Here is a 25,966-nt window from a genome sequence, read left to right as displayed (position 1 = left end):
TGGTGGCTGGGTTTGGGTTGTCTTTAGCCTAAATTATGGGCAACAGGATGTGCCTCATTCCAGAGCAACAAGGGAGGAAAAAAGCAGACACTAATAGAAAATGAGCTAAACAAAACAAAAAATTATCATGGTGGTGGCAAAGTTGTGGCCTTGAATAAAAAGAAGTTGCATCAAATCTCACAGTCATATATGATTAAAAAAAATAAATCTTACTTGTGCTAATTCCAATTAGTCCTTTATAGGAAAAGATGTATAAACTTTCAGTTTACAAGCAATAGTTTTACACAGATGAGAATTTGCTAAGTAGTCACTCTTAGTTCTGATGGCTTCACCAAAGCTGCTCTTAAGTGACTAATAAACTAAAAGTGGCTCAGAAAAATGAACCCAGTTCACACAAATTATGTCACAGCCATTACAATGTCTCAGTCATTAAAAACAACTGCACTTTAATATACTTCTGTTTATTTGACCAATACTTCAGGTTTGGTTTAGATCAAAACATTGTTTTAGATTTAAACAATGTAACTGTTAAAAATATTTTTCTAAAACAGAACTTTTATTTACAGTTAGGCACAGGTTTCCTTATATTTAGTCAACAACACATGGGCAGCTGTGGAGGGAGCCTTAGTGCATTGAGGTGATGCCAGTCCTGAGGGAAGGCTGTCACCAGATACCACTGCTGCAAAACAACCTCAACAGGTGGATATTCCCTAACACAGTAAAAAAAACAAGTCCTGATGCATTTTGCAATCTGTTCTTCTATTATTTTTTCTTCCATTTAGATGTAAAATAGGTATTTGGGTGATTCTTTCAGTCATTAGTGCAACAGAGGACGGCTTTCTGCAGACAGTGCCTTCACTGGGTGCTGCTCAGGGCTGAAATCCTCCGCTGTCCTCCATCAGCGCCGCTTCCCTGGCGCGCAGAGCGAGCGCCACAGCCCGGGCAGCGCCGGGCTCCCGCCCTGCTCCCCGCAAGGCAAACAGCGTTAACCGCGCTGCTGGGGACAAGAACCCCACCAGAACACCCCTTCAGGCATCTCATCTGTCAAGTTCTTGGGATGAAGTTACATGGAAGTTCAAACTACCACGCAAGATCCCATAGCTTTATTTTATTTTGAGCATGATGTTCTCAGGGTTCTAGAGCATTAGTGACCTGAGATTCACATCAAGATGTGAAGTCTGTTTCTAACGTGATTTAAAGTTTTGCCTGTCTGTTGGGTGCTTCCATAAGACAAAATGGCTTGTTTACCCAGGAATTTCACTCTCTAGTACACAGAAGCTGGTGGTCAGTCTTTAGAAGTCACCAACACCAGAACAAGCTACCAAAAAGCACAACCTATAGAAAATACTCACCCCAGAAGCCCAGTCATTTTGTTTTCTCTTTATACAAGATGCTAAAATGCTGTGTCCCTGACATGCAGCTGTCACACACTGTGTCTGTACATAAAACATTTTTACTGAGCTGAATTTTTAAGAGCTTTCTGTGTTTCATCTTAGTTGCTTACCTGGTAGAAAGTCACTGTTGCTCGAGATCTCAGCAGAAAAGGGATGCTGAAAACAAAATTCACGAATGGGTTTAGGTCATGATTTCCTTCCCATGTGTGTTATCTTGTGTTTGAAAAGATAACAGTTATCAGTAACAAAACCATACTCTCCAGGTCTTGAGCAAGTTTGCGATTATGAGTGTTCAGTAGCTATTCTGATCACATTTTTATATCTGTTCAAGTTAATCTTTAAAGTTGTTTCCATGCATACAGGACTTTGCTACACATACACCCATCACCTATGTCATGCCCCAGATTCTATTTAGGGGAATCTACATTTCCCTCTTTTGACCATCTCACCTCATCATAGGATGTGTTTTGGTTTGTGTCAAATGCCCTTCCTGGATAGCCTGACACCTCCTGGGCAGGTTGCCTGGAGGGGTGGTATGAAGAGGAGCTTCTCTGAAAAACAGTATTTGGTATCAGCAGTCTGTGTTCTGGCTTCCAGCTGTGACTGTATGGTCAGCACTGCTCATCTCCCTTGTCTCAGGGAGATGGCCTTTCCACTAAATCCACAATGAGGTCATTCTGGCATCTCCTTCTGAAATCCGACATTAACAACTACAAGAACATCCACACTTGGTAGGTAACCAAACCTCCCTCTCAGGAGTCCCACTCGTGACACTCAACACAGGCAAAGGTTGAAAATCACCAGCACATAGAAAATGCCCATTCACATTCAGCTTATCTCTTTACAGTCAATATTTATTTGTATTATCACACATATATTTATAGTTAACGAGATGAATGTCAATTATTTTTTCATTTATATAATCATTTTAAGTCATACAGGGGAATTTGTTTTTTGGGAGGAAGGAGAGGAACGTAGAAAACACTTTCTCTATCAGTATGTAGATCAAGGAGGTTTTACTCAACCCAAATAAAAATCCAGACAGGACCTATATGTCCTCATTTTAACACTAATTTGGTGGCTCAGCAGGCAGGACTGCCTTGAAAAATAAATTTAAGTTTAGGACAATAGATGTCTATCAATGTTGTGTGGGATTTAAAATGGGGTTAGGTCAAAGCACTGTTTTACCTCAACTGAAAATAACCACAAATCATAACCCCTTAAGGAAATCCATAGCCAAGGAGGAAGGCAGCCTCCTTGTTAGCTTAGGCAAGGTCCAAGTGTGACCAAACCCTTTGGTGACCATCACTGCACATTAACATTAAACGTTTTCTTGAAGTTTCATAACCATAAATTATGTCTGGTAAGGGTAAGGACTTCTCTATATCCTTATCAGGTTGAATTCCAGCCTGGAACAAACAGTTAGGGACCTTTCACAGCATCCTTTTGCTGTCTGGAATTAAGCAGTAAACATTTAGATGCAGTTTTAAGTACAGAGTTTTCCCAAACCAGCAGCCTGTTTGCACAGCTGGAGGAGCCCCATGGAACCCTACCAAGTAATTGAAGAGGAGAAGCTGAGCAGTCACACTGACCTGCTGGCATCTTCCTCCCCGTGCAGATGAGCTTCGTTTTGCCCTTTGCTGTTTCCGTAGCTTTTTGCGCAGAAACATCTTATCTTTTCCTGCCTGTAGTCAAGACATATTTGATCATTAGCTGGAATGCATTAATTATCCTTGAGGGGCTCAAGGCCTGTAAGTAACTGGTGACCAAAAAAATTCCCTCTATTCTAAAATAATCTGTCTGCAGAGGGAGCTGCAGCAGCACATCTTGAAGATAAAAAAAGTTGTAGCAAAAGAATTTTGAGTTAAATTTCCCTGCAACTCCCATGGGGAAGGACTCCCACCCTTCTTTTGCACAGTTGTAGGAAAAACAGGTTACAGCCCCACAAAGCTGGATGAGACAATCAACATAGAAGCCAAATTATACAAATGATACAGCTGAAAGCCAAACTTACATTATTAATTTGCTTAAGTAAGAGTTTGGTCATGGTCTTTCTTCCTCGTATTATTTGCCAGTAAAGATAAGTAACAATTCTAAATAAAATAAAACAAAAAATGGTCCAACATATGAGCACTTAATTCTAGTCAGTGTCAAGATAGAAATGTATCTTGTTCATTTTAACCCATTAAAGGACACTTCTCTACATACACACACACACACATAAAATAGATATATTCAATTACACAAGGAATGGCAAACACATGGATTTGCTTAAAACATGGCAAATGCATGAAATTGCTTAAAACATTATTTTGGAAAAGACCCAAAAATTTATGGACTTGTATTCAAGGTGAGAGGTATATTTAAGTGAGTCAACAATACAAGATGCATTTCAGATAAAATAACACAGAATGACACTGTCATCACCAGTTTTTTCCACTTAAGGCCTTTTTCTGGTTCTTTTCATTAGCAGATACTTACAGTACAAAAGTAGAGAGGATAAAGAAGAAAAGTTCATTTGTAATTAAGTTATGGTAGATCCACACTACCCATTTTGAGGCAGTGTAACTTTCCAGTATTTGTATCCACTCAGTGACTGCAGCATACATAGAAGACAAGCCTCTGAAAGGACCACATTCTTCTGAAGGTTTTAACCTGAGAGTGTGATAAAACAGCTACTTACAACTTCATATGTTAACCAGTGAATTAGTTAATACTGTGATTTTTGCACATCAAGATGCTCCTCAGTTTTCTATAGCCCTCTACTGTCTTTGGAACTCTGAGGGTACTTCCATGATCTGTATTTCATTTTTAACTTGTGTCCCTCTCGAGCCATTAAATGCCCACCCCAGAGTATGCAATGAGACATGAGTCCTTGCTGCAGTGGATCAGTACCAAGCCCTGTAAGCACAATCTTAACATAAATAGAACATGTCAATAATCTGCTACAGGAAATTGAAAAACTGTATTTTTTAAACATTTCATCACAAGGAACCATCATTTCACCTTGTCTTCAGGGACATGAGTTGCTGCAGATCTTCAATAACAACAGAATATGGTGAAATGAAGCAGCACATTATTAGAATTAACATTTTCAGGTAGACTAAATTAGGAAAGTGTTTGCTTTGATACTGAACCACTCCAGAGAGTCTGAAATTCCCACTTGCCATCTGGAAATGATGGCTCTGATAGCTTTCATCCCACCTGGTTTAATGTGCAGTCTCCAGTCTCACTAAATATTGAAATCATGTTTCTGACTATTGTCAAGAGAAAAGCATATCCATGCTGCCCTCCTGCCTGTGACCAAAGTAACACACACAAAACCAAAGAAGCTTTAAAATATTGGTAACAACCCAGATGCATTGTTAGAGTCAGCACTGCCTGCAGAAAGAGTCTCTGAAGTTCATAAATAATCGAGAAGCTGACCTCAACTGAGTTTTCCCTGAACTGAAACACTGAGGTGTTTCTCTGCTGCAGACCCAGAATCACCTATACTAGAAGTAAGCTAGGAACTAGGACTTGGTCACAGAAACCTTTTCAAGAGGAGGAAAAGTAAAATTTGATGCATTTAAATAGGAATCCAAAACTTCAAAGCAACTTTGTTTCTCCTCACGCTTTCTCGTGGGACAAGTTACTCAGTGAGCCACATTCTCCCAAGCTCACAGAGCAAGTCTTGTTTTCAGAATACAGAACATCTCGTGAACACCTGAAACCTTCCACCAGCAATTAATATAAATTCTTTTATAGAGAAATGCAGACTCCTCTGCCTGGTGTCAGGTCACACAGCATAATTTAGTAGGCCTTAATGCCAGTGATCTTCCATACCTCCAGACAGTGACTCCAATGACAGACAGGACTCCAAGGAAGGAAGGACAAACCAACAGGAAAATGAAGGATGTCATCATTTGAGCAGTTCTCCACACTTTGCGAGGGGGCTGGCAATTCCTCCTCAGGCTGACCTTTAAAGAGATGAAGATACTTTAGGATGCTGTTACCTGCCACTTCAACTTTGTTTAAGTCAATCCCACTGAAATTGCTGAAAGCATCTATCAGGAGTTTCCAAGAACAACTTTTATGTGAATTTGATAGATACAGTGTCATTTTAGAAAACTTCAAGAATATAGTCTTAAAACAGTAAGAGATAAAAGGAGGTTCTGATGGGTTCTTCAGAAGTCTGTTGGGTAGAGTTTGCTTTTGTAGCATATGCAAACTCATGGTTCAGGGAAATTTGAATCCATCTTTCTACCTACAGCTTTGCTCTTCTACATTCAACACTACAAACTGCTTCATGACCCAACAAACAACTTATCATCTGTTCACACTACTAAGACAAAGAATTCTGAAAAGAAGATATTTCTGCCATGATCTTTAGCTGAATCACCCTGCTTACACCTAGATAACTTCACAGAGGGGAGTTGCTGGAGAGTAACTGGGAGGCCAAAGGCACAACCACAGGCTGAGTGTCTGTACTGACATATGCACTTGTCCACTGCTAGTTCTCCAGCCTTTAATTTTACTGCTTTATTATTTATGATGAATACATATGAAGTTTGTTACCTTTTTCACAAAAAATACTATAAAAAATGCTATCATCTGGATACCAGGCAACAGAGGCGAGAACAGGATACCAATCCTACAAGAAAGGGTTTATAGAAGAAAAAAGTTACATCTTCACTATTCACCATTCAGTTCTCAGTGCACTGAAAGCAGAAAAATACCACAATAACTTCATGTACAGATAGTGTGGAATTATTTGGAAATGTGATTTTGTTACTCTTGATCCTCTAGCAGTAAGTCCACCTTGGAAAATATGCAATTTTAAACACACATCTACATACAGATCTGCAGAACCCTCTTATAATTGGAGTAACATACTCATTCTTGGAAATAAGGCATCTTTCCCAGCATTTAATACTGAGACTATTTCAATAAGAGCACCATCCCAGTGGGGAAGTAAACAAAACTCCAGGATATTGCTGCAGGAACCTATCAGGTTTCTCCCACACCAGGTGGCCACTGGGTAAACTACTGACTGAAGTTATTGTTACTGCCCACATAATTACTTTGGCAAGTCACAGTCCTTACCAAAGACACTGAACAGCTCATCTCCCAGTCATTTATCCTGTTCTCTCTGGGAATAAGATTTTTTTCTCTTGTAGTTCTATGTGCAAATGAACTTATGGCTGTAAATTGAACACTTACCAGGTCAAAGTCTGTGCATAGATCAAATCTAAAACGTTTCGTCCAATATCAAATTCTGGCAGCCCCAGGCTCACGCAGATTGTAGTTCCAATAATTCTGAAGGTGGGGGGGAAACCAAAAACTATAGCACAATAGCATTTGCTAAATGATAAAGCAGTCTGTAGAAATCCCTGTAAGTGGCCTTCTGAATATAAGCATCAATGACGAATTATTTAGAGGCTGCATTAGTGTCATGCAAAGTGGTCACAGCTCATTCATTCAATAGCTCAGCAAAAATGAAACAATTAGGCAAAAAAAAAAAATTCCTGTAAAACAAAACAGGGCTGAAGTAAGACCTAGTATATATTTCATCCAATTGAAACAGAAAACCAACAAGGATTTCTTACTGTATCAGGACATATCTATACTATAGCAATTACTTGTTACTTTAACCACAAGTATTCTTGTGCTTAAGCAGCTGAAATGTCAAGAGGCCTCAGTATAAAACCGTAACAGCTTTTTCAGGTCCTGAGAATTTTCAGCCTCAATAAAAAAAGAAAGACAATTGTACACTGATACTCTTAATGTACCCTCAAAAGTACATCCTACTTCAAACTAACTGAGGCTGCAAGGAGCTGAAACAGACAGGTAAGCAAGTACTGAGAGGATTCCTACTGAGGACCAACAATCCCTTTTAGTCACCTCATTTTTCCTGAGCTGGGGAGACTCAGCTTTTTGCTTGTTGTAGCAAAAGCAATAAACATTTTGGTAACAATCACATCTTGATACCACCTTATCAACTGAATCATCAACAGAGCTTGGCTTTCAGGAGGTTACTCTGAGCACAAAATATTAAATACAAGCAATTGTACTTTTAACCTTTCACAAGCCTACGTCAGGTGCTTTTGCCCAGCTTAGGAGAGACCATTCATCACAGCTGACATTGCACTTTTAGTTCTGTGACCTTTTGCTGGGAGGTGGTTTCCTATTGAACACAACAAGAACAGGAAGATTAAAGTATACTGGCAAGAGCCATGGAGAAAAAGTCTTCAAGAGCTTGTCAACATTGTTTTGTATTAATTCAACAGAAAGTTAACAAAGCCCTACCTTGTAAACCAGTCTTGTTCAAATCATGGGCAGAGAGCAAATAATGTATCTCCCTACACAAAAGTATGGCCAGGGATCTAAATGCTCTGTAGAGCTGGCAAGCACTTAAATACTGCCTAAGCCGTAAGTAATGTTTGGCACTAGGAAGGTTCACACAGCAGATGTTAGAAGTAAATAATTTTTTCCTTATATACAGAGCTGTATTGACATCCAGTTCACAATACTTTCTCATTTATCATGCTGCAGACCTCCACATTTGAGAGACTCATTATATGCTTAATAAGACTGATAAAATCAGATTTTAAATTTGTGGACACTATAGTAACATAACTAAGAGGGAAAAAAATCACAGTGGGGTACACCAAAGAAAGGCAGTGGCATGTCCATTCTTATGCAGAAAAGAACTTGCTTTCACCTCACTGTCAGGAAATCCATGAGAGCAGAATGTGGCCTCCTCCCTGCATGTGTTCCATCTCCAGAGGGAGAAAGGACACACCGACCTCCTTCTAAGGAGGAACAGCAATATACACAAAGCATGTACACAGAGACTCTGCCTGGTAGGGAAAATTAAGGAAACCTCAGTGGTGCCACAGCCATGCTTCTGCTGGACTTTTCACACATGGAGAAAACAGATTATATCTTTGGTCAATGAATGCAAACAAGATTAGAAAAGTAGTGCTCACCTTCGTAAAAACTCTCCAAAGAAAGAGCCAAGCAAACAAAATATGAAGTCAACTAGAACAAGACGATAGATATCTTGGCCAACCAAAGTTTCCCAGCACTTTAAGAAATAGAAAAAAAAAAACTAAAACCAAAAACATACTAGAAGTTAAAAATTATGTGATTAAAACATTGTTCCCAAATACTCAGGCATCTGAAACCTGATCAAAGATCTGAAAACTTGATCAAATATATTCTAGCAGCCTGGCAAATCATAGTTGACTTCTCAGTGAACAATGCTGCCATCCAGCTGAGACTTGAGCTGGGCCATCCATTTTTTTCTACAGTTGATTTCTCTCAAGTTGCTAATAAAAACTGTTAGGGTAGGAACTCAGTGCTTGTCTTTGCTGAAGCAAATCTCTTATCCAAATGGTTCCTAACCTGGCACTGTAAGTCAGAGATTTGTGGTTTTGAAACTTTACCTGTGACTGTGAGGTAGCCACAATGTTAAGCCAGTAGTAGCACAGTATTCCAACAATTGACATTTTCAGGATGATATTTCTAAAAAGAAGAAGGAACAATAACTGCACCATCAGCTGGTCCATACCTGAAGGGAATGATGGCAGGGTGACCATTGGTTACACTTTTTTACCTCCTCTTGGCACTGCAGAGTGCCAGGACTAACAGGAGCTCTCCTGGGAGGTCAGGTGTGGCATTGTTCTATTGTCCTGGCAGAAGGGGAGCTGGGCATGACAACCTTGGCACTGACATCTGTGTAACAGGATGCTGGCTGGGTGTGGGGGCTCCTCAGGGGAGGGAGGGCTGAGGGACACCAGGGTTAGGCAGTGTAAACTCCAGGCATCTGTTTTTAAGTGAGATGACCTCAATCCTCTTTCTCTTCCCTTCTTTTCCTGGGGAGGGGCCAACAGCCCAGGGGCCATCAAGGACTACTACAAGCCCTTGTCATCAGTGCACACAGGACCTCATCCTCATGCAGAGACATAACATCCCAGAAGCTCATGAAAGACAAATGGTTGCTAAGACAAGAGCATACAGAAGCCTATGGAGAAGATGAATTCTCCTCCATAGCTCCCTATTCCCTCCACACCACCCAGACACAGCTTTGTATAAAAAGAACTCTGACAACTTCAGGCCAAAAACACTAAGAGGAGGCAGCAAGAAATACCTGGCAATAGTGACATATATGTGCTGTCCAGGACTCTGAAACTTCTCCAGGTGCCCAAGCCAGGAGAAGAAGAATGGGATCAATGTGTTGAGAAGAGATACAATCACAGGTAGCACCAACATGGCAGTTTGGCTCTCTAGATCATTTCTATGCCCTTTCATAAACAGCTTAAAGAAGAAAAAAAAAAATCAAACAACCCAAACTTAGTGCCTTAACCAAAATGCTGCCTCAAGGTGTGTTCACGGGAAAGCCCCCTGGCTCTCCTCCCTGTATGTTCTCAGGTTAGAGACTGTCATGTTTTATGGGCCCATGAGCAGCAGCTCAGTGACCCTCTCCCCTTCCCCTAAATTATGTGGGACCAAGGGTGGGAGCCCCAGCTCAAATGCAGTTCCTGGGGGAGAAGGGGCAGGAGAGAAGCAGCTGGGGTTGTTTGTCCCCAGGTCACCAGCTGCACTGTCCCTAAGCTGACCATGGGCCCAGGCAAGCAGCTGCTGGAGAGAGGAGGGAGATTTGCTCAGACCCCTCAGGTCCCACACTCTTGCCATAGTCCCCAGTGGGGGACTATGCCCCAGGCCTTGCAAAGCAGCTCTTTAGGTCCAGCAGAATTTGTGTGTTCTCTGGCAGCAACAGCAGCTCTGCTCCCCTGTGCTCCTCCTAGTGAGCAGACCAGTGCTCATGCTCAGTGTGAAACACCTGTGTGAAAAATACAAATCCTGGCCTTACCTCGAGGTTATTAATGGAGAGGAAGTAAACACCAGTGCAAGCAGCTACTGCTGTTCCCAGGGAAGCAACCCAAGCAAGAAGATGAATAGCAAGACGAAGAACTCTCTCCTTTACAGAAAAACTTAGAACTTCTGTGTTTACTTCAGTGAGGTCTTCCTGCAGAGAAACAATTCCTAATGAAGAAGTTCTTAGACACCAGCATAAGGCAAAACTCATTTCAAGGAACTACCTGAGAAACGGAATGAAAGATTGTTGCTCTAGAACTTGGGCAAAGTAATATCCTAGGAACATTTACTGGGCAACTTTGTGTTCCTATCCTAGAAGTCAAGTTTCACAGATAATATTTCCAGCCTGCTTTTTGTTTATAAAATATTTAAATAGCAGGAAGGAGAGAAAACAGAAGGAATATTCTGTACAGCAAATATTTAGCAGTCACAGAGACTCATTCAATAGAACAGAAGCATACAAATATTTATATGTAGCTTAAACAGAAAAGGAAAACAAGTAGCTAAACCAATGCCAGGAGCTCAGACCAAATGAAACTCAGGAAGCCAGGAAGATTTAAATCTCTTAGGCACAGAACTAGCATGCTTGTGTCACTCTGCCAGAGACTTGTATGTGCACACACAAATTTGTATGCACAATTAAGTCTCTAGAAGAATGACTCATGCACATTAATTTTGTACCTCCTGTGGTTTGTACCTTTATTTGTGTGTGGATATTCTTCTGTTTCAGCTTCACAGCTTTTTCATTAGTTATATTGAAGTCCCAAATGCAGAGCAACTTGCTGGCATTCATAGAAAATACCTCAGGGTTAGTGAAGTTCCTGGAGAAGAATTTTACCATGCTGCAATGAAAATTAAATCGGTCAGATGTATAACAGGGAAATTCATCAAGTCTGTACAGCAGGGCAAGGAGGGAGATTTGTCAGCTTTTCCATCCCACCACAAATTTATTGGACCTAAGTCAGAGTATGTCACATACAATAATGTGGAAAATAAATTTTAATGTAAGAAACTCTAGCATTTCCATCTTGAGATTGTTGCTAACAGTCTTTGGCCTCTGGAAGGCCACATCAATAAGAAACAATGTTAGGAGTAACAGCTTACAAAAGGGGATCACAATATTCCCAGTTTGAAGTGGGATTCTCTGTATGTCCCTTACTATTTTGCAGTTATTTTTAATTTCTGTAATAAAGGTTTGATTCCTGAAGACTTGTCTTTTGAGCAGAAATTTCTACTTAAACTTTACACCTGTAAATGAAGACTTGTAGAAGAAATGTACTCAAGTAATGAGTACATTTGTACTTGAAGAAATGTACTCAAGTAATTATTACTTCTGTTGACAGGATGGGGTTTTTTATTGTGTGGCTATTTTCCACTGAATAGAAGAGAAATAGGAATTCACAGTCAGTTTACCTGAACAACAAGATAAGAAAACAGATGACAAAATATATTCCAACAGTGAAAATATAGGCCAGCTGCATGTTGTAAGATGGACCATTATCTGTTTTACTGATTGTAGCATTGGTGTAAAAGCCATAGTAGAGCACTGTTTGTTGAAAATAACCCTGAAAAGACAAGGACATCATTCAGAATATTTTCTATCACCTCCATGGTGGAAAGCATCATCATCTGAAGAACAATTACTGGAGGTGGGAGCTGTCCTACTCCTTATCATGAAATTACAGGTGTGATTAAATTTAAATACTTACAGCTCCAGTGAGCAGCTCCAGGCCCATGAATGAAAGGTTATTTGGTTCTGCTGCAAGAAACTGAGGAATTGTGATGAAACCAAAGTTTATGAGGAATGAGAAGATGTTAAAATTTAGCAGCCACGTCAAGAAAACAAAGTAGGAAAGAACACTTGTTCCAAATTCAGCACCAATGATCTTCAGAGTCTTGTGCCATACCCACAGTTGGTGAAAATATTCCGAAAGGGTATTTCCAAATCGCCGAAATGACTGAAAGGAAAAAGAGGAGAGAGATGAATCTCAGCAAGTAAACAGGACTCAATTTCACATAATAAAGTTTCACATTTTAATGTTACAGTCTCATTTTGATGTTAAGAATGGATTTGCCCCACTCCATGTACCATGAGATGGTTAACTGGTGCTACTGCAGTGCAAGTCATTATTAACAAACACTGCAGCAATTAACTGGATCTTTGGTAAGTAACATGAAGCAGGACACCAGATTCCTCTGGAGACAGTGGTAACATTGCAGCTAGAGTGGGTTGCTCTGTTGTGACTGACAGAAGTTTCTGGCACTTACCACTGCTGCTCCCTGCAGACACTGTCTACAGCAGGAAGGCTGAGCACCACGGTGCCTTGATCTTTTTGTTATTTCTTTAAGAACTTTATTTCTGTGGAAGAGCAGGGCAGGGGTGACAAGCATTATAGTATGAGCTGTAATTGAATCAAGAAACCAAAGAAGATATTGCAAATATAATTTCACCCCTGTGCACATGAACAGAATTAGTACAACACAGAGATGTTCTCACTGATTCATTTTATATTAGCTGATGCCTTGGCTCCTGTCCCTGCTATGACAGCATGTTCTAACCCCTCCAGTAACTCACACTGGCAGCAGAATTTAAATTTATTTTGTGTGGAGACAAATGGATGGTTGAGATAATGCTGTCTCCTCTCCATTTTCAATGACCAACATCCAAGTTTCCTTTGAAAATAAATCTCAGGTCATCATTTATAACTAAATCTCAGGACCTTGATTTTCTGTTTTATATTACCGTAGAGATTCTTCTCATCTCTATCTGTTAAATTATTTTCTCTTGCAAGACATTAACTTTTTAAAAGTGCATTAAAAAGTTCTTTGTCATAAAGTGATAAACCAAAGCTCAGCAAATGGCAAACTCCCATAACTGATAGCTAGATGTTGCTAGAAGTAAATGTTTTTAAAACTAAACAGATAAACTTTTTACCTGATCTCTCTCTTTTTTCCCATGGTCTCTGGCATCTTCTGGATTGCTTTCATCCTTTCATTGGTGGACATACTTGCAAGACTTCCAACTAAATCTTCCTCTGCATCAAACCCATGCAAAAACCAAAATTGGGGAATAAGAACACAGTCATTTTTATACACAGCCTGAAGTGGATATAACAACATCCCCTATTCACACTGCTACCAAGATGTGAAAGCTGAGACTTAATAATATTGTCCAGAATATCTTCAATTCCCTCAGAACTCTAATCAGATGCAAGAAAGTAGTCCAATAATGTTCACAGAAAGAGCTACAATATAAAGGAAAATAAAATACTGACAAGACTCCAAGATTCTGGTCCATTGCTTAAAAACTGTTTGATAGTTACACTTCTGTGATGCTGCATATTGACTTCAAAGCTAAACTTCTGCTTTTTTTCTTCTGTAATTTTAGCTGATGTTAGTGCCCATACTTAGCACTACCTATGCCACAGACACATCTCTATGACCTGACAACCAGGCTGCCTCTGCATAGTTGGAATTTGATGCTAATTCCAGACACAGTGGCTGAAAGCAATCTATTAGCTGGTCAAACAAATTCTAATAAAGAGCTTAGCATTTCTTTCTACAATTTAACACCTTCATACTGCTCTGCATTTCACTTATCAGGGGATTTGAGTGTGCTAGGAGAGGATAAAAGATTAATCACTACCATAACACAAACCTAAGTCGTCCCTATAACCACAGAAGGGCTGTACCCACAATTCTGGCAAGAAACTAAGAGCAGCATCAACCACACCATCCTTGTAGAAGATACTGTCAAATATTAAACCACTTATCTAAACCCCTACCTTCACTGCATGCTGGATCTGTTTCCAACATGCTGAAAGAAGACATGAAGATCTCATCAGGTGGTCTTCGGTTGCGTCTCTGAATGAAGCTGCCTAAATAGCATGCGTTCTTTAGGAAGCCCAGATAGTCCTGACAATTTGACTTAAGAAATTCAAATTTCACTTTTGCAAGAACAAGTTAAAAGTCTGTCCTTCAATATCACTAATTTCATGCAAACACACTCCCCCACTCACTTCTTTCCTGGTTGTCTTTGACAATCACAAGCACTTTTTCAGGTAAGTGCTGGAAAAGACAAACTGAGCCCAGTCTTTAGCTGTCATGGAGAACCCCATCTAAGCCACTCACAAATGCACACATTCATTATTCAAGACTTTCTTCCTAGAAGACAAAGCCTATCTTTAAAAATCCTTCCCCTGCCTTCAGGGGGAGCATTTTAGAATCATACTCCATCATGCTGAGCAAGTTATATGTGCCAAACTCTTATTTCCCTGGGGCCAAAATGCAGCTGCTCTCTCCACCTCCTTTCATCCACTTATTCAAACGCAGGTGACTACACTCCTTAAAAGCATCTGCCTTCCAGCCATGACACAGATGAGTTTAGCCACAGCTTTCCTTGCCTGGCCTTCCCAGTAAGCTAATGGCCAGTCCCAGTGTCACATCCCAGTGTGGAGCTCAGCTCTGTGATGTGGAAGGACCCCATTTATGACTCCTTTTATTATGTGAAGATATTCATACCTGAACAAGAAGGCTTTAAAATATTTATTAGTATTATTTTATGGAGGGTAAGATTGGCATGCAATATTGTGATGTACCACAATCCTTACCTTCTGATCCACTGGAAATTCCATGAGTATAGGGATAATCCAACAGATGGAGGGTAGAATGTCGGGTTTGGATCAGTTCTGGCTCAGACTCAAAGGAAATATTGTCTGTTGAAGGGAACCAGAGTTACACGAAGTTGCAAACTTCTATGGGCTATTTACAGACACAGAATGCCAACCCTATGACAAAATCCAGATCTACTGCCAACACAGCAACCTATTCCTAACAAAATTCCCATATTCCACTCCCATATACATCCTAGTACTCAACAACTTACTCAGTCCATACAAGACAATATTTATTGATCTGGTAATACAACAGACAACCCATGGATTTGCTAATAAAATATCTGAACTGCTTAAAAAAAAATGAAGCTAAAAATATTTACAGAGTTGAGCTTTGCAGAGCTGCAGGACTCCCTCATGGCACAGCCAACTGTTATTTGTTCCAGGGATTCTCTAAGCTGGTCGCATGAGAACTATGTACCTGTGAAATTTCCATATGGACTTGTGCTGGGTAAATCCTGCCTGTAGTCAGAGCCAGGTCCCAGGGAGGCCATTGGGATGGCCACAGGGTAGTTCTGCTCCCTCCCTCTGTGTTCTCCATAGGAACCGTGCAGAGATGAATCATAAGGAGTTTGGTGAGAGAATGGATTCCTTTGAGAGCTCCCTCTGTGTAAGCAATAAAAAAGAAAACCCTGACAATCAGAAAAACCCTCAATAGGTATCCTGAATAATTTGCTACCTATTCTTATCAAATTTAAGTATACTATAAAACAAATTGTGATACTGAGAGGTATTTTGTATTTAGAACTTCAACACTGTAATTCTGACTTGGTCATCAAATGAATTAGGAAGGCTAAAATTTTCTCTGCCTGAAGCTAGCTTAGACTCTTAACTAAACAGGAATACCTGCTTGGAAAACAAGGATATCCATGGTTATAGCCCATTGTGAAAATTACTGGAACTAAAAAATATGTACAACATTATGACATAAATAAATTTAGCTGAAATTCATCCAACATGTAAAAAGTAAACACACCATTTCCCTGAATGCTGTCTTCCTGGAAAGAGTTTTAAAAATATGTTTGCGAATGAAAGCATAAAGGAGGGATTAAAATAAATCCACAAATTAAAACTCCAGAGAAGAAGTATCTTCTGCATATAAATAACCTTATTTCTTATGGCACAGTCACACAGTAAAATAAAATAAACTCACCTTCTATCAATTTCCAATGTCTCTGAGAAGTGGTAGTCTGGATTTTCAAAGGCTTCATTGTAATGATAATGCATGACAAGTCCTTGATTTGAAGGATGAAATCTTCCTTATTTTTGTCTCTACTGCTTCATTAATATGTTAATGGAAAGACTGATTAGAGACCTGATTACAAAGCAGATGCAGGTACATAAAAATTAAAAGGAAGGAACTCCACTTTAGCAACTCAGAAGATTCTGCTGTTCTACTAACAAATAACATGAAACAGTATAAATCAGCAGTGGTTGTAGCTTCATTACCATTGAGAAATCAGGGCCCACCAGAAGTTGCAGGTCAAATAGGAACTCATATTTCTCTATAGTTAAGTCTCTCCAAGCCTGTGGGACTGCAGTGCCATGGAAGTTTTCCTAGCACTAATAAGGCCAGGCTTTAGGAGCATGTCAAAACATTAAGAAAAAAGATTTAAGTCCTCTCTCTCCTCCTTAAACAGCAAAAGACAAATGTGCCAATTTTCTCAAAAAAAAAAAAAAATCATACATTTCCAAAACTAAAGAGGTGAAGCCTTCTCTTTTCCTTGCTAGCAGCACATCTCTAAGCCTTAGTTGTGAATAAGGGACCTGCAGGACAGTGGCTTTGTACAGAGCTGACAACATCTAGAGACTCATTCTTAATGAGGACTCTTCTAATGGTTTAATCCTCAGTCCTTTAAATAGGCCTGGTTTTAGATTTCTCACAGACTGCCGCATGTGAATCTTAAACAAGCCAGACTTAGTCAGAATTTATTGAATGGGAGTCCTCATGAGTCAGTAAAAAGGGAATGTTACATTAGAATAACAGAATACAAATTAAACAGGCAATTCTTGCAATTAATCAAAAATCATACTCAAAATAAAAAAGAAATTATTTTTAGCATTTGTTCTTAAAGGCACCCTGCAAGTTTCCTAAGCTGGCAAGCTATTCCACAGCAGGGAAGGAAAAAATAAACTATAAAGGGCACAGCCAGCAAAACCCATCAAACCCTATTTTTATTTCAGCTCCATTCCTGGGAAAAGCAGAGTTGAATCTCTTTCAACAGTAGAGTCTCAACAAACTTCTTTATTTGCAGTGGATTTTATTTGTGATATTTACTGCAGCAAAGTATTATATGAAAAGTATCTTCAAAATGGATATTTATATAGTGTCTAGTTTCTGAGGGCTTTTCAAAGTCAAAAAAAATCAAAAGCAAGCATCAGCCATCCATATCAGCCAACGTGCTGACATCAACCAAACAGAAGAAACAGATCAGCCTGGCTGGAAAACACATCCATTTCTTTCTCTTATTCATTTGAGAGTCCTTGAGGCTAATCCATAAGGGCTTCCTCAGAAACTCAAAAATGCCCAAGACAGGTTCTCTGTTGGCTCTGTCATTATCCACTTTATTTTCTTTGAGTCTTATGGTACACTGCATGCCAGGATCACTATGAAAATCCACAGGGACACTTACAGGCTAACACTGAACCCAGCATCTGAAAATATAATTTTTTCTCCACTCACCAGGCTTTAAGGACTTGAAATGAATTTTCCACATATGCTGAGGCAAACTAAAATCTGGCCATTACATTTCTGACCAGTCATAGCTCACTAGAAAGAGCCCAAAGCAGGTAATGTTCAAACTAAACCATCTCCTTCTTTTCAACCTATGATGGAATGCAACAAACCATAGATCCAGGAAAAGATAGGACATTTAGACCCAGTTTTTCCTTTAAAAAATTATTTAGAAGGAAAAAAAAATTGCTGGTGGTCAGAGTTTATTTGTGAAAGACAGAAAGCGGGATCTTGACAAATACTCCCTTTGCAGAGCGGCATCTGCTTGAGGATTAAATTTTTGGATTTCAGCAAGCAACTTATCTTGCTGAAAGAAATCCTGTGCACCTTCTCTGGAGTACAGAAGTGTTTAAGATCAGTGGGTTTAATGATCATTAATATGTAAATAAGTTAGAAGATCTGTGGAGGGCGAGTGTTTCCACTTAAATTGTTCAACCCTGTAATGATATAGGTCAGGAAACTCCAGGCAGTGCTTGGAGACTCATACTTCTGGATCATTTCCCAGAAAAATTACTGCACTCAAGTCACAGATCAATGGCCTTGACAAAATATTCCAGGTTAGTTTCATCCCGTCATGTGCAGGTAATGTTCTGTTATAGATACTAATCCTCATGTAGGATGTAATAAATCAAACATGAATGTCTTGTCAAAATAGTACTTTGTCCTGGCATCAAGTCTGAGGAAAGCCACTTTGACCTTCAAGCTCCTTACCTGTAATCCCTCAGTAAAAATGATTTCATGAAGTAAATCCTATTTGCACACATCTTGAAGTGGAATAAAACCAGGGAATTCCAGAACTGCATCATAGATAACTTAATAATGTTGAATGAAGGGAATAGAACCCATGGAAGAAGTGATTCAGAAGGCTGAATGTGCTCTATTTCCATAAAGATAGTTTCATTTTGTAGGGTATCACTACACAGGGCTTCACTGTTATCCAAGTTTAATTCATGAATCCCTGTCCTGTTTAGCATGTTTTCTGCATCTTCACAATGAAAAAAAAATAAACCAGATCGATTTCTAGAAGCCAAAAGTGAGTTTGAGAGACAAGCTGGAGTTTTACACTCGGCATCAGCAGCTGGATTCCAGTACTGATCACTACTCTTCCGCTGTCTCAGTCCCAACAGTTTCAACACTTTTGCAACAGACCAGGAAATCCTCTCAGAAAATCTAAAGGGCCTGTGAATTGACACTAATCAAACACTACACTGGAGAAAATCTCATCTCTAATTGATGTATTAGCAATGGAACCAGCGTGAATCATACACGGAAGCAAAAGCCACTTATCTTTACTGCATCTTGCCAAAGTACTCAGCCAGCACCAACAAACACCACCTCTTACAGGCTTCCCATTGTGGTTTTATTGATGTCAGCAGGGTCAATTACAGGAACCAACATCAACTCTGCTGTTTTAGACCTTTAATTCAATTTAGCAACCTAAATTGTGTCTCTGCTACAAGAGAGCTTCCCAGTGACAGATGACATGCAGCAGCACTAGAGACTCATTTGCTTACTACTGCATAGTGAGAGATTAAAAAATGGGGAGAGTGACAGCATGCCACTCACAGCCACCATGCTGCTGTCTCTCCCAACAGCTTGTTGGATTTGGAGCTCAAATGGGTTTACTTCCTACTCCTATAGTGCAATGGCACCTACCAGAATCCAGATCCCACTCTCCCTATCCCTCAGCTGCTCCTGGTAAGAGTGGGGTCCAGAGAGCAGCCAGACAGAAAGAAGCAGAAGTGTCTGCCTCCAGCTGCTCTTCATTATCATGAGCTCTGCTCCTTATTTACGCTTTATCCATTTTTTTTGTACCTACTCACTTTTTTGCCTTATCACTTCTATTTATTATTATTCCTCTTGTAATTCCCCCACAATATAGTAAGATGACAGTATTTTCCTCGTGTTCACTTTCTTTGCAAGTTAAGCCCTTTGTATCACCTGTGGTTGCTCAGATAAAGTTTTTGGGCAAGGACTGCCAGCGACTTTGTGTATGCAATGTCCCAGACAGGTTTCTACTTCTTCACCTGAGTTTAGAAATCTGTACTATAAACACGCCCCAGAAACATCTAGAAAATTGTTACAATATGTAGTTAAATTTTAGTGTCACTTTAGTAAAGTGTTATTAATGTAGGCACATAGAGTTTTTGCATAAAGGGAATGGGTGAAAGTCCAGATACTTCATTAATTCTCTGAAATTCGCTGTACTCTCCCTAATCTAACACACACATCCCTGCTTCTCCATGCAAAAGGCCCCACAGATACACAATTCCTGTGGACTGAAGTACACTTGACAATGACTTTGGATAATCTGATTCTTTCCCCAAAGGTTCCTTTGCAAGCAAATTTCTGTGTTTGCTGCTTTGTTGCTTTTATTCTCCTAACTCTGACCACAAGGGCAAACTTAATTCATTGGGAAAATCATAAGCACTGAGATATATAACTATTAAAATTAGAGAGAGGGAACTGAAGAGCAAGAACTTGGCAGACAGAGACAAGGTTAGCAAGAATAAGAAACAGAACTCTACATTACTTCTTTAACCCTTGAAAAATATTACCTAGCTCATAGTCTGACCCTTAGAGGGAAAAAAGGGCTGAAGCAAGAATCATTTTGTATCAGTGCAAGTCAGTCTTGTGACTCAATTTCCAAACTGCAGACTGTCATGTTCTCTGCATTTAGCAGGACTAAATCTTGCCTTGCAAAACAAGTTTTTTAAGTCTATTAACCAACACTATCAGCTACTTCTATATGAAGGAGATAACTTCTTACAAGAAAAAGAAGTGAGTTTTGAGTAGCTGGTTGGAATTAATTTTCTGCTTTCAGTGGAAAGGCAGCCAATAACACCAGGCTTATTAGAAGGTACTGCTTATTAAAGCAATTCTGACTTAAAAGAAAGCTCTGTTTATTCTGCACTTGCAATGGATACCTCTCAACTTGCAACCTGCAAATTGTACTTTAATGAGCAGTATCAGTTACAGGAGTATCAATCACCAGTTTGAGTGGAAAAGCTTATGAAGACTACACACATGATCATTTTGGATAATAAACAGGGGTTTACACACACTCAAGGATCTTGGACTGGAAAAGGGTATTGTTCTGTCTGTAATTTCTGGCTTAACTTCCTGTTAGGATATTGTTGTCCTGTTACTATTTACACAAGCAGCATTTAACGGACCCTGAGGGAAAACAAAAAGTTTATCTGACAGAATATTGGGACTACCAAGAAACTAGAACATTGCTAGGGGGAATCAGTCAAAAGAAGAGAACTGGTTTTGTCAAAATCCTTATGTGCAGTTTTCAAATTGTTTGACAAATAATTTCACATAAACAGAATGCTTTTTTTTTCCCCCGACAAAATCCAGCTCCATTAAAACCCAATGTAGCCTATTAGCACGTTAAGAGTCTATTCTGTAATGAACATACACAACCTACAGACTATACAAGCGGCAATTAGAGACTTTTTCATCAATATATGAAGAGGACACCACTGTAAAGTTCCAGCTCCTCTTATACCTGCCCATATAGCCATACCACACCACCTCAGCACTTTATCACTTTCCAAGGTAAAAAAGTCCTTCTGACCAACTTACCTTGGGGGAAAAAACAACCAAGGAAACAAAAAAGCACCAAAAGACTAAAACCAAAACTACAAAAAAAATGAGAGTTCAATTGCTTTGGCTGGAGTACTGACATATCAGCCCAGCACAGGTGCCGTTTCAACTCCATTCCTTAGTACCTGCAGCCTGCTGCTACCCTCATCCTGCCCTAGGGCTGTGTCACACGGGCAGGGACTAACACACATGCACACCTGAACCAGCACACCTTGAACGTGGCTCTGGAGCCACTGACCGGCTGCTTCTGCCACCCAGAGTAGGATCAGGCTGCCGAGGGTGGCAGGGCTGGCAGAGGAGCCAGCAGTGACACTCGGGGAGCAGAAACCAGCACAGCTCCCGTGCAGTGCCACTGCTTGCAGGTTTGCTGTACTAACAGGGCATTAGTAATGACAGAGGCTTAGCAATAAAATCCAGGACATGAAGACTAGGCCTTCAGATGTACATTAAGTATTCTGCACAGAAACGTTTCAGCCCTTGTAGGTGAAATAGTAAGTCTGTGTATTTTGAGGGAGTGACAGAGTGAAGGACCACAAAGAACAGGAATACTAAAGCCCGAGATTTTCCCCACCCATTTAATACAAATTCCCGTTATTGTAACAGAAAAAACAGCCTGCTACCTGGAAAATACAGTGCCACATCCATTCACTAGCATAGCTAGCAGACACCAACATGCAACCAAAGCGAAATGTCACGCTCTAGGCTGTGATCCCAGCCAGGCTGGTGCCACACCTCAGAGAGAAGAATGACACACTAGCTAAATACCTCAAGGAAATGTGGCTGGTTCTCCCACGGGACCAGCCCTTCCAGGTAAAGGCAGGGGAAGCTCGGATGTGACTAAGGGGGCGATAAAGCTGTGAGGCGCCGTTCGTGCAGCAGGGCTGACACCAAGCTCCGGGCACCGCTCTGGGCAGGTGAATTTCAGCGAGCAGAAGCCGAGTACCTCCCTGACATGCCCGCAGTCCGACCCTTACGGTTCCATCATTCGAAATGAGCAGCAGCCGTTTGTAAGCGGCAGGCACCTGCCCAGCCTCTCCGGGACACAGAGCCCCGGAGCTGCCCATCGCGGCTGCTTACCTCGCTCCCCACCTGGCCGCCGGGAGAGGCTGCCCAGCCCCGGCTCTCCCGCTCCAAGTGCCCGGGAGCCACGCCCCGCCCCGCTCCGCCCGGTGCCGCCTTCGATCCCCGTGTCGGGGGGCCCGCTATGGCCGCTCCTCCCCTTCCCCTTCCCCTTCCCCGTGCACAGAAACACTCCGCTGGAAAGGAGAGCTGAGGTCCTGCCTGTACAGCTCAAGAGACAGAAAAACAACCCCGCAAGTTCTTTGCTGTTACCTGCCGTGGACATGTAGCCGTTGCTATGTTTCTGTTTGAGCTCCAAGATATTTACTCTCCTTCTCCCATGAACTTACACATGTTTCTTTTGGCCTGAGATAGCAACAACCTCACAATAAAAGCAGACAAACAGTTTTCAGACACAGGACGCATTACCTTTATCGCTGGATTAATCATTTGTAGAGCTAAGGGACAATCTTACATTTTTACTTGAATTAAAGGGAGGCTCTTCTAAGGGTGAAAAATTAGTTTGCTCGAGTAGAGAGCATAATCCGCAGTTCCTGGACAGGGAGTTTAATACCAACCCTTCCTGAGCTCTGCATGGACCAGAAGGAACTTCTCCTTTAGTCTGACACAGAGATACCGATTTTTCTTGCCTTTGTCCTTTCCCTTCCTTTTCCCATTTCTTGCAGAGGTATGAAAAACTACGGATTGGACAAAGCTCCAGCTGAGCACCAGGCAGGGTGCAACACAGAGAAGCCAGCTAAGTGTTGGGATGGTGCCTCTAACAGGAATTTCTATCCCAAAGCAGCTTAGCAGGGATGCCTGCTTCACCTTCACTCACTCCACTGCAGCTGGACTCAGGGATACCCCAGCACACTACAGTCACTGACAGGGTGTTCCCAGGGCCCTTCCCAAAGGCCAAGGCTCTCCTCTGGAGCAGGAGCATCCTCAAACTGAATGAGGGGCCAAACAGCCGCCACTGGGGTGGGCACAGAGCAGGAAACAGGGTAAGGAAAGGACTGGCTCTGCTGCCCATTGCCTTTTTCCTTGTTGTTAATACTGTAGAACCCCAGCTGCTTTTGTGTTGATATAACCTGTTACACCATTTTTGCATATTTTATCTCCCCAGAAAACCACACATCTTAAAACTTCTACCAACTATACCTAAGTAACTTCTCTGGTCAGCAAGACTAAAAATACAAACAAATGAAAAATACCCCATCAGCCTTTGGATTAATGGCAGCAGGGAACTGGTAATAAATCAATCTGCTCTGTGTTCAGAAACTGTGCTGGTGTAACTGTTGACAATCACTTTTAACAAATGACTAGTGCTTTTCTAGCTCCTGAACTCAGTAAAATGTGTTTATCCTGTACCAGACAAATTCTACATAGACTTAAGTGAAGTTTTCTAATGCTTCTTTAAGATTACATTTTGCCCAAAGCAACATTCCTGGCATGGCTGCAGAGGACCTGTCTGCAGATCTCCTGTACTGACCCAGAGCTGCCTGCACAATGAACAGGCCACAGCACAAGGCACTGGGTAGTCAAACACGAGATACCCCCAAAAATTAAAGCAATCACTCCGAAATTCCCTGAATGCTTAGAAGAATTTTTGAGCTGAGGCATTAGGAAGATGAACCATATGAAAGAAAAATTGTCCTGGAAATGGATGATGTTGTTAAAAGTGACAGATGGATTCAGCATCCTGGGAAAAAAGAATGTGACACTGGCTCAGCACAGACTGAGATCTTGTGGATAAGGAACACTGGACAAATGGTGTACAAGTGGAACTTACTGCACTCCCTGAGTGTGACTGTTGTGCTCTGATCCATTCTCTCCTCCTCAGATTGTCTGTCTTCCTGTTTTTCCACCTGGAATTGCTGTGATCCATAAAATTAGTTGAAACATTTCCAAGTGTCATAAAAGCTTTCTCAAAGGAAAAAAAAAAATAATATTACAGAATGTTCTCACAAAATTCCTGAGGAAGTCAATCTTGTTTCAATTCCTCCAATCTTTATTTAAATTTGTTCTCATGGGATCATTAACACAATACTTCTCTAGAACACAGAGTTTCAGAAAGAGTCTAATTAACCTCGAGTGTATTATTCACCTTTCCTCTTTGTATTCTTTGTGGCAAAAAAAGAAACATAAATAAAAAGTGAAACTGCCACCCCAGATGACATCCCAGGGCAGCTTTACCCCATAAATATTCCTATTTAGGGCCACACAAAGACAGCCCATGCTTGGGTGGCTTCAAAGCACCAGTAGCAGTGAGTACAAATGCACATTCTTATCCAGCACATGAATCCCATGCTCAGCACGAATGCTCAACAACACTACATGATTTTTCAAGAATGCTGCTGAGGGGTTTTATTTTCCATCCCCTGAGTTTTTTGGAACGATCAGCTGGGAGTTGTTCAAATGAATTCCAAGAAATGTGGCACTCAACCAAGGAACTACAATCACCTGTGCAAATTATATCACTGAGGTGTCCAGCTCTGTTACCATCATCCCGATCCTGCTACACTTTCACAGCATTAGCCTTTGGTATACAAAAAATCCCACCCAGCAAAAACCATCTTGGAGATCTGTGAAAAGGAGAAGGGGAAAAGGTAATTTGCCTCTAGAGTGACTTATAGAAGGATAAGGGCAAGTTACAGCTTGTTCTCATAAAAAATAGCTAAAAATCCATATTAGTTACAGAATCATAGAACCATCAAGGCTGGAAGTAACTTTTGAGATCAAGTCCAATTGCCAAAGACAAACCTGCCAGCATGAAGGCAAGAACACCTCCACAGTGTGTTTCTTTGTTTGTTTCTTTTAAGTCATTCTGTGCAATAAGGAAGTTGCTGTGCTTTAATTCCATGTCTCTGTATTACACAACAATTCCCCTTAAGATATACCTTTCACCTCTGCTGGTAACACAGATTACAAACATGTACATCTAAATTACTTTGAGAACTTTTATTTTTATCAACAACTTTTTATGGTTTTATTATGAAAATATTACCCACATGGATTATTATTGCTAGCAGTTTGAAAATCACATACCTGAACTGATGACATGCAGTTAACAGAAGCATGCTCATTTGTGTCTGATTCAGCATTCTGAAGCCTAGTAATGACTTATTTTTAAAACTATTGCAGAAAGTGCACGAAGAATGTTCAGAAAAAGCCGGTTATCTTTTAACTATCAGTAGAATAAAGTAAGGAAGGGTAGAAATTATTTTTTCCTCCACCATGTAAGGCTTTTGAAACTTCTAGGGGTATCATTTCCTTATTTGTCACACATGCTATTATTTTCAAACAAAAGGCAAGAATTGTTCCAAGAAATAAGTCTCTCTGAGACGCTTACTAGAAGTTCACACGAAACCCACCCTTGCTCTCAGATGGGAAAAAAAAATTCAACATCTACTGTCTTTACTTGCTCCAGTTCACACCAAGTTTTCACATTCAAGAGTAAAGCTGTGTTGTTTCCGCTGCAGCCTGGGCCACTGGATCACAGAATAAGCTGTGAGTTTGGGCTTGTGACCCAATAAGAGTTGACCAAGTATTGGATTTTGTAAGTTTTTACAGCACCCGACACCAGCACAAGCAGTTAATGCAGACGGAAGACGTTGAAACAAAACTTATTT

At 40.6% G+C, this 25,966-nt stretch overlaps 1 protein-coding gene across 18 annotated transcripts; it reads right to left on the bottom strand.

Moving 5' to 3' along the window:
- Positions 1–387: 387 nt before the first annotated feature.
- TMC5 (transmembrane channel like 5) lies at positions 388–25,581 on the bottom strand. Of its 18 annotated transcripts, none has more exons than XM_088064044.1 (26): positions 25,383–25,581; positions 24,798–24,919; positions 24,127–24,257; positions 22,608–22,716; positions 16,083–16,244; positions 15,351–15,535; positions 14,867–14,971; positions 14,042–14,134; positions 13,192–13,291; positions 12,525–12,615; positions 11,966–12,214; positions 11,670–11,821; positions 10,954–11,098; positions 10,252–10,407; positions 9,529–9,695; positions 8,825–8,903; positions 8,366–8,463; positions 6,597–6,692; positions 5,952–6,027; positions 5,220–5,353; positions 3,876–4,049; positions 3,409–3,487; positions 2,987–3,079; positions 1,844–1,945; positions 1,505–1,550; positions 389–997 (listed from the first exon to the last, which is right to left on the bottom strand). In XM_088064044.1, exons 5-26 carry the CDS (start codon positions 16,154–16,156, stop codon positions 870–872), a joined length of 2,622 nt encoding a protein of 873 aa, XP_087920170.1. In that variant the 5' UTR covers positions 16,157–16,244; positions 22,608–22,716; positions 24,127–24,257; positions 24,798–24,919; positions 25,383–25,581; the 3' UTR covers positions 389–869. The 18 variants fall into 18 exon arrangements, with proteins under 18 accessions (XP_087920181.1, XP_087920183.1, XP_087920185.1 ...); XM_088064049.1 differs by having other exon boundaries at positions 16,083–16,204; XM_088064045.1 differs by lacking the exon at positions 22,608–22,716.
- Positions 25,582–25,966: the final 385 nt, after the last annotated feature.

This window comes from Pseudopodoces humilis, chromosome 18, assembly GCF_049639895.1.
Source record: "Pseudopodoces humilis isolate 2021_Gansu_Grassland_sample_001 chromosome 18, ASM4963989v1, whole genome shotgun sequence".
NCBI lineage: Eukaryota > Metazoa > Chordata > Aves > Passeriformes > Paridae > Pseudopodoces > Pseudopodoces humilis.
Note: the sequence above shows the minus strand (reverse complement) of the source record. Positions and strands in the feature narration are given on the sequence as shown.